This window comes from Rhinichthys klamathensis, unplaced genomic scaffold (assembly GCF_029890125.1).
Source record: "Rhinichthys klamathensis goyatoka isolate OS25496 unplaced genomic scaffold, OSU_Roscu_1.1 h1tg000330l_1, whole genome shotgun sequence".
NCBI classification, from domain to species: domain Eukaryota; kingdom Metazoa; phylum Chordata; class Actinopteri; order Cypriniformes; family Leuciscidae; genus Rhinichthys; species Rhinichthys klamathensis.
This window is the reverse complement of record NW_026606845.1, coordinates 1,067,501-1,077,500: the sequence shown is the minus strand read 5'-3', so window position 1 is coordinate 1,077,500 and position 10,000 is coordinate 1,067,501. Positions and strand designations below refer to the sequence as shown.

General features: G+C 43.1%; 1 protein-coding gene across 1 annotated transcript in view; it reads left to right on the top strand.

The window, feature by feature from the left end:
- Positions 1-10,000, top strand: part of mycbpap (mycbp associated protein) — a 29,380-nt gene that overhangs the window by 19,324 nt on the left and 56 nt on the right. The window contains exons 15-17 of the mRNA XM_056272041.1: positions 2,531-2,638; positions 3,755-3,882; positions 4,156-4,274. Of these exons, the coding sequence (XP_056128016.1) occupies positions 2,531-2,638; positions 3,755-3,882; positions 4,156-4,274 (355 nt within the window). The remainder of the gene's footprint in view (positions 1-2,530; positions 2,639-3,754; positions 3,883-4,155; positions 4,275-10,000) is intronic.

Genomic DNA, 10,000 nt, shown 5'->3' with positions numbered 1-10,000 from the left:
ATCACCGTAACACACACACACACACACACAACTCTGATGATCTCTACATCACAGACGAGCAGCTGTTCCTCACACACAACCCTGGTGTACGTCATCACCGTAACACACACACACACACATATAACTCTGATGATCTCTACATCACAGACGAGCAGCTGTTCCTCACACACAACCCTGGTGTACGTCATCACCGTAACACACACACACACACACACACACAACTCTGATGATCTCTACATCACAGACGAGCAGCTGTTCCTCACACACAACCCTGGTGTACGTCATCACCGTAACACACACACACACACACAACTCTGATGATCTCTACATCACAGACGAGCAGCTGTTCCTCACACACAACCCTGGTGTACGTCATCACCGTAGCACACACACACACACACACACAACTCTGATGATCTCTACATCACAGACGAGCAGCTGTTCCTCACACACAACCCTGGTGTACGTCATCACCGTAACACACACACACACACAACTCTGATGATCTCTACATCACAGACGAGCAGCTGTTCCTCACACACAACCCTGGTGTACGTCATCACCGTAACACACACACACACACAACTCTGATGATCTCTACATCACAGACGAGCAGCTGTTCCTCACACACAACCCTGGTGTACGTCATCACCGTAACACACACACACACACAACTCTGATGATCTCTACATCACAGACGAGCAGCTGTTCCTCACACACAACCCTGGTGTACGTCATCACCGTAACACACACACACACACAACTCTGATGATCTCTACATCACAGACGAGCAGCTGTTCCTCACACACAACCCTGGTGTACGTCATCACCGTAACACACACACACACACAACTCTGATGATCTCTACATCACAGACGAGCAGCTGTTCCTCACACACAACCCTGGTGTACGTCATCACCGTAACACACACACACACACAACTCTGATGATCTCTACATCACAGACGAGCAGCTGTTCCTCACACACAACCCTGGTGTACGTCATCACCGTAACACACACACACACAACCCTAGTGTACGTCATCACCGTAACACACACACACAGCCCTGGTGTACGTCATCACCGTAACACACACACACAACCCTGGTGTACGTCATCACCGTGACACACAAACACACACACACACACACACACACACAATCCTGGTGTACGTCATGACAGAAACACACACAAAACCCTGGTGTACGTCATCACAGTTACACACACACACACACACAACCCTGGTGTATGTCATTACCGTAACACACACACACACACACAACCCTGGTGTACGTCATCACCGTAACACACACACACACACACACACACACACACACACAACCCTGGTGTATGTCATTACCGTAACACACACACACACACAACCCTGGTGTACGTCATCACCGTAACACACACACAGCCCTGGTGTACGTCATCACCGTAACACACACACACAGCCCTGGTGTATGTCATCACCGTAACACACACACACAACCCTGGTGTACGTCATCACCGTAACACACACACACAACCCTGGTGTACGTCATCACCGTGACACACAAACACACACACACAACCCTGGTGTACGTCATCACAGTTACACACACACACACACACACACACACACACACACACACACACACCGTTCTGCTATAAGGACAGGCCGTATAACTTCCTGATAAATAGAACTTATATATATTTATACACATGTATATTTTTGTTTATAACTTCATGGCATATTCTTTCAAACCATCTCGATCTCCTCCTCAATGCATCGCATCAGAGCTGGAATACACACGCTTCCAAAGTGAGTTCAGTGAGTCCTTCATAACAGCTCCAGGAACACACACACACACACACACATAATGAGCCGTTATAATCACAGAACAGCGCTTGGGTGTGTTTCAGCTCAAGATCATTACATGCAATACCCATAATGCTGTTCCACTGAGTGATATTTGCCTTGCGTAACCTTTAATATAAAAGGACATCATCATAACAGTCAGTTCCTGTACAGCAGAGCCTTATACTCGGGTGATTGTGCAGTGTCTCATTATTTATTTCCATTTATACGCATTAAAGACGAGGCCGGAATGATGAGGTCACCTCTATCCACATACACACACTCATTTTCCAGACTTTTTGCTGTAATCGTTTGCTCGTTGTTTGGCCTTTACTCGCACAAGCTTGTAAACAAACACACACACACACACACACAGAGGGAATAGCGGTGATGATAATCATCTCCATTAAGCGTGTTAAGTGTGTAATTGCTTGAGTTGTGTGCTGTAGTCAGGAGCATGACTGAGGGTCCCGGTGCGACTCCGTGTGTGTGTGTGTGTGTGTGTGTGTGTCGGGTCCCTCGTGTTCCCGCTGGAGAACAGCCTCATTGAACCCGGGAACGCACAGATCATCCTCACATTATACAGTTAGCCGAAACATGTTGTTCCTCTGAGCAGAGCTGACGGTTACAGTTGGGTTTTAGTGACTTTCTGTGTGTGTGTGTGTGTGTGTGTGTGTTGTTCTTCCACAGGTGCAGTACCAGCGTGGGCCTGTGGAGGCGCTGCGGGGGTTATGGGCGCAGATCAGCGGGTCAGCACACACACCTGTGTGGGATCTGTCGTTACACACACTCAGACAGGTGCTTATCAACACATTCTGCTCGTTTGCTTTGAGGAGTTTCACTCGTTCTACAACATGTCTTATATTTCACCACAAAATCTAAAGAAAAGAGAGGAATCTGAATTATGATGTCTTTTTAGGACCATTTAAAAAAAAAATGTTTTCATGACATTTAAATACATTTCCCTCCCAATTCGCATTACTTAAATTACAATATATATTCTCATTCTCTGATGTTAGTTAATGGACACATGACAGGTAGGTAAACAAATAAATCATTTCTCTCTCTTTTATTTTTTAGAAAGTGTTTAATTTTTATGTTCAATTTTGTTATTTCATTTGTATTTTTATGGATTTTAATTATTAGCTTTTATCACCTCATGAACCTCAGTTTGGGAAACCCTGCTTTAATAAATAATAGTAATAATAATAATAATAGCAATTTTAATTGTTATAATTCTACAAAATTAAGAAAAAATGGAAATTGAATTTTACTTAAAGCCTATTTTTATTATATGCATTGTGACATTACTTTTTTGACATCAAGCACATTTATCTGGCAAATACACGTTTTCTTTAATAAAAAGAAAAATATCTCTTAACTTACGTAAATGTATAATACACTGTAACAGGGACACCTTAAAATAAAGTGTAACCATTTTTTATTCACCCATCATATACACAGTGTATTAGTATTGAATAACATAACGCTCTGCACACCCAGTGTAAGTGTGTGTGTAAGTGTGTAGTTGATCCAGAAATGAAGTGTCATCCTTTACTCCCTGTCATGTCAGTCAAAACTCGCATGTCTGTCTTCTTCTGTGGGACACAATCTTCAACACTTTTCAACACAATGACCGGTCGAAGTGACCTTGACAACTCAGATCTGACGAGCATGCAGCCTAGTGTGTGTGAGCTGTGTGTTGTGTTCAAGCTCAACTATTGCTTTATGTGAGAATCAAACTAATATTGAAGCCATTGATTCACTGAAAATCCATTGGCTGTATGGAAATGAGCAGCGTGAACATTCCTCTAAATGCCTCCGTTTGTGTCTCACTGATGAAACTCAGAAAGTCCTCATATTTGGAGAATGAAGACTGAACTCAGTGTGTGTGTGTGTGTGTTTGTCCTCTAGGCTGTGCTGTGCGTTCCTGAGACACACAGTGAGATCAGAGAGACGAGTCTGAATCAGTTTAACTCCCTGATGCTGGAGCTGCGGCGTCCACATACACACACACCAGCGGTGACATCACACAACATCAGGTGACACACACACACACCAGCGGTGACATCACACATCATCAGGTGACACACACACACACCAGCGGTGACATCACACAACATCAGGTGACACACACACACAGATAATTTTACTTGGTGATTATTTTATAATCCATTACAGTGATCTAAACAATCGAATAACTGACCTTGGAATATCACAACTGACCAATCAGAATCAAGCATTCCAGAGAGCTGTGTAATAGATGATGGTGTGTGTGTGTGTGTGTGTGTGTGTGTGTGTGTGTGTGTGTGCAGTCTGCAGTTATGGAGGGAGCTGCTGGACGGTTTGGTCACAGAGTCTGTGAGATTGAGACACAAACTGGGGCTTCCAGAGAACAACACCTGGAGTGACACGACACACGACCTCCACACCTGTGAGTACACACACACACACACACACACACACACACACACATGCATGAAAGGTTGAGGATGGTCTAACATTTAACATGATCCGCAGTGGAGCAGAAGGAAGAAGAGGACAGGACAGGAGACGAACCGAGAAGAGCGAGAGCAGCAGCAGTGAGAGCAGAGGTGTGTGTGTGTGTGTGTGTGTGTGTGTGAGCTGTGATGAGTGCTGCTCACCAGCAGAGGACAGCAGATGCCATCAGACCTATAGCACCCAGTCTCCAGACACACTGTAAACACAGATAAGTTGGCAAAACTCAAAAAAAAATGAAGGTAATCAGTTAAGAAATCCAAAGTTTAAGTTAGCAAACCTGGCAGATTTTTATTTTGTACTCAAACATTTTCAAGTTAAGAGCAATTAAAATGTATAAGTAAGCTAATTTATTGTTTTAACTTAAAATTATCATGTAATCTCAACTTAAATATTTTTAGTAGTAGAAACTTGCTAGCTAATTCAGTAAATGTTAACTTGCTAACTGTAAACGCAATGCTTTGATAGCATTAGCATAGTATAGCAATGGCTGAATGAGTGCGCCAGTAAATTATGGTAATGATGGTAAACCCAACACAAAACAACACAAACTCGCGTTACAAAACATTAAACAATCGCACACTTAACATTAATCTTGCACAATTTTTTTTTTTATATATATCACATAATTGTAGCATATACTGTCACTTTTTAAATGCCATGGCAAAGCATGCTGGGAAATAGAAAGCCCAGTTTCACTTACATATAAGTTTGTGTAAATTAAAACACACAAGCTCATGAAACTCAAAACAATGAAACAATTCAGATTCCTTCAAATGTGTCAGTTTGGTGAATTTAAGTGTACCCTTCTCAAAAACACACGTTATTTTGAGCGTTAGGGTTTCCAGCGCTTCACTAAAATATGGCTCGCTGGACCAGCGTCACACACATCCATCATTTCACCAACACAGGGAAGTTTATCAGAACACTAATCAGAAGGAAATCTCTGGAAACGGCAAGATCACAAAACAAACATGATAAAAGTGGCCGTTTGGTGGCATTCCTGTTGTTTACTTAAAGATCTAAAACCCAAGCATTGACATTTTATCACAGGTTTACAATAGAAAGTGATACATTGATCGTGATGAATTAATTTGTGTCCGGATTGCACATTAGTCACACAGAAATAAAGTGGTTTACCGTACAAAAGAAAGAGGACACACACTTATTCAGTGGCGTCTGTCTCTGTTTATTTGATGTCACAGGACAGTATGTTTACACCACGTTTAGAAAGAACCATCATTTCTACAAATATGCCATTAGAAATACGACACTCTCTCCGGTGACAGTCCCGATACAGAGATATTCTCAGTCAGAGAAACAGAGACGCTCTCGTGAAACCAGAGTTGCTTTATTTTATGATACAAGCGGAGCTAAATATGGATATCAGACAGTCCGGTATAAAGAGATCAAATAAATACATGATTATGATAGCCTATTGATTATAAAACCCCTCAGCTGTTCTAAAGTCCCTGTAAATCACGGCTTCAAGTGGCTTATTGCTTTTATAAAATGGTTACTCCATTAAAAATATTCATTTTAATATTTATTTTATTCATAAAATAAACACCAGCAGCAAAAAAATATAACGTTATAACACATTTATTCCTCCGCCAAGCAATGTAGTTCCAGAGAGGTTGCCGAGCAACACATGCAGCAACAAACAACTCGTCTCCTTATACTACGCCCTCAAAGTATGTACTACTCGAGTTTAATCACTGCTAATCATGGAAACTTTTCAGTATTCTAAACAAATACACCCAACCACAGGATTCTTTGCCTCCCCATTTGTATACTACGTACTTCTGTAATTCCCTCATGTCATTCTTTAATGCTAAAATCTACAATATCCATCTACACCTTGACTACACTCCACACCATCTCCACACCTTTTCTGACCCCCATCCACCCATACACACACTCTCTTCTTTTCACCTGCCCTCTCTCTTAGAACTCACCGAACTCATCCAGAAATCCAAATCGTCCACATGTCACCTAGACCCCCTACCTACAGTACATATCTTGTCAAATCCTGCCTCCCTTCTCTGCTCCCTATCATCTCGGCCATCATTCACTCCTCTCTCACCACTGGAACTGTCCCCACATCCTTAAAAACTGCTGTCATTACCCCTATCCTGAAAAGGCCTGGTGCTGACCCTTCCATTCTCAACAACTTCCGTCCTATATCCAACTTACTCTATATTTCCAAAATTCTTGAAAAAGTAGTTGCCACTCAAATACATTCACACCTTTCTCACAACAATTTCTATGAACAGTTCCAGTCTGGTTTCCGCCCACTCCACAGCACAGAAACAGCACTAATAAAAATCACCAATGACCTTCTCATGGCAGCTGACCCTGGACTACTCACTATCCTCATTCTCCTTGACCTGAGTGCGGCCTTTGACACCATCTGTCATATCACTCTCCTCAAAAGATTGTCATCCATTGGTATTACCCACACTCCACTAAACTGGCTCACATCCTACCTCACTGGCCGCACTCAGTTCATTCAGCTTAAGTCATTCAAATCCACTTCCTCTTCCGTCACTACTGGTGTGCCCCAGGGCTCTGTCCTGGGGCCCCTTCTTTTTATTATCTACCTTCTTCCCCTTGGAAATATTCTCTGTAAATTCAATGTTAATTTTCACTGCTACGCGGATGACATCCAGCTTTACCTCACCACAAAACCCACATCCACTCTTCCACTCACTACCTTCACCGATTGCATTGCAGAAATAAAATCCTGGCTTACTCTCAACTTTCTTAAACTTAACAGTGGTAAAACCGAGGTTCTCCTCATTGGTACCAAATCCACATTACCCAAAACTAACAGTTTCTCCATCAAAATTGAAAATTCCTCCATTTCACCTTCCCTTCAGGTTAAGAGTCTGGGTGTCATCCTTGATAGCACACTATCATTCCAACCACACATCAATAACAACACCCGGTCAGCCTACTTCCACTTTGTAACATTAATCGTCTTCGCCCCTCCCTCACCCCCCACACTGCTGCCATTCTGGTCCACAGCCTTGTCACCTCCCGCCTAGACTACTGCAATACACTTCTTTTGGGCCTCCCTCACAAATCACTCCGTAAACTTCAACTAGTCCAAAATTCTGCTGCCCGAATCATTACCCGAACCCCCTCCATCCATCACATCACTCCAGTACTTCAGCAGCTTCACTGGCTCCCTATTCAGTTCCGTATCCAGTTCAAGGTCCTCTTGCTGACATTCAAAGCCATCCATAACCTCTCTCCCCCTTATTTGTCTGATCTCCTACATGTTTCCACTCCATCTCGTTTTCTTAGATCCTCCTCCACATTACATCTGTCTGTCCCACCTGCCCGTCTCGCCACAATGGGGAGCAGAGCATTCAGCCGCTCTGCACCCCGCCTTTGGAATTCCCTTCCACTTCATCTCAAAAACATGGATTCTTTCCCTCGTTTCAAAACTGGACTCAAAACCTTTCTGTTTAAACAAGCCTATTCGTTGTAGCACCCATTCATCTGCAATTTTACTTGATCTTAAATTGATTTTAATCAACTTTTGGTATAACTTTATTATTTGTTTATTGTATTAATTTTCATGTATGCCTGTACGGTGACCTTGAGTGTCAGAAAGGCGCCTTTTTAAATAAAATCTTTTATTATTATTATTATGTACTTACTCTTGAGTGTGTAGCAGGAGAGTAGACAAGCATCCTGTCACAGTGAACTGGCCTGTCAATCATCATGTCGCAGTGAACTGGCCTGTCAATCATCCTGTCACAGTGAACTGGCCTGTCAATCATCCTGTCACAGTGAACTGGCCTGTCAATCATCCTGTCACAGTGAACTGGCCTGTCAATCATCCTGTCACAGTGTCAATCATCCTGTCACAGTGAACTGGCCTGTCAATCATCCTGTCACAGTGAACTGGCCTGTCAATCATCCTGTCACAGTGAACTGGCCTGTCAATCATCCTGTCACGGTGAACTGGTCTGTCAATCACCCTGTCACAGTGAACTGGCCTGTCAATCATCCTGTCACAGTGAACTGGCCTGTCAATCATCCTGTCACAGTGAACTGACCTGTCAATCATCCTGTCACAGTGAACTGGCCTGTCAATCATCATGTCACAGTGAACTGGCCTGTCAATCATCCTGTCACAGTGAACTGGCCTGTCAATCATCCTGTCACGGTGAACTGGCCTGTCAATCATCCTGTCACAGTGAACTGACCTGTCAATCATCCTGTCACAGTGAACTGGCCTGTCAATCATCCTGTCACAGTGAACTGGCCTGTCAATCATCCTGTCACAGTGAACTGGCCTGTCAATCATCCTGTCACAGTGAACTGGCCTGTCAATCATCCTGTCACAGTGAACTGGCCTGTCAATCATCCTGTCACGGTGAACTGGCCTGTCAATCATCTTGTCAAAGATTAAATCCTCCACATTTCATTTCTACTGTATCGGAGAGAAATGCAGAAGCACGATGATCTGCAGTCGCGGGTCTTTCATGCGCAGACTCTCCTCATGTTAATGAATAATGGTGCATTTAGAAGTTAATGACCAAATGGATCTTTATGAAAGTCCATATTGTTATTGCAGATTAAATATAAGACGGATAACAATACATAAATATTTTTGCATCAGGTTAAACTTTGATTAGTCCCTCAAACCTTTATCTAAACCTCCGTTGGTCGCACATTTCCGCCATGTTTTGTAGTTTTTAAACACTTTTTGTAGTTCCTCCTATAAAGTGCAGTGGATTGTGGGTAACATCAGCTGTTATAGTGAGCACAGATCCACACTTCGAAAATCCACCGGGAATAGTAGACCATCCGGGGACGTCTGGCACACTGTTCAACACACTGGGACACACTTATTTTAATCTCACACACTGTTTAGGATGGATAGTGGACACTGAGACACAGGGAAAGAGTCACAAACACACTTGCGCAGTAACACTAATGTAATGCGGTCACAGGTGTGTGTTTGTGGAGTCATTTACAATGGCTTCGAACGCGGCTCAACCAATCAGAATCAAGGACCGGAACTTTCCGTTTTATAACACACCTCCAGCGCTCCAGCATCGTGTGTGTGTGTGTGAGTCGTACATGTGGGGTTTTCTTTAGAGAGGGAGCGTCTGGTGTCGGGTAGTGCGACTGTGAACACTGGTCTTCATCCAGATGAACTGGTTTTAATCATTTTCAACAATATTATTGAACTGAGCTGAGCTGGACGATGACATCACGGGTTTCTCCAGAGCGGCTATATATATAAATGAACTAAATTAACAACTGTTTTACAACAGAAATGAACCATCACTGAACTTACTGAAGCTGGACTGTGACGCTATTCTCTTCTGGAAACACACTCTGTTGCATTATTGTCCTGTTGGCTCTGTAAAGCTGCTCTGAAACACTGTTGTAAAAAGTGCTATATGAATAAATGTGACTCGACTTGATGCGTGAGTGTGCAGCTCCCTCGAGTCTCTCGCTGACACACACTCTGTGGGCGTCATCATCACACACACACTCTCAGGAGGAGGACAGGTGCAGCTCTCTCTCTCTCCGTCTGTCTCTCGCCCACTCACAGCGGGAGTATAAACACTCAGACTGACACTTACAAATATGTGCATTTAAAACCGTGTGTGTGTGTGTGTGTGTGTGTGT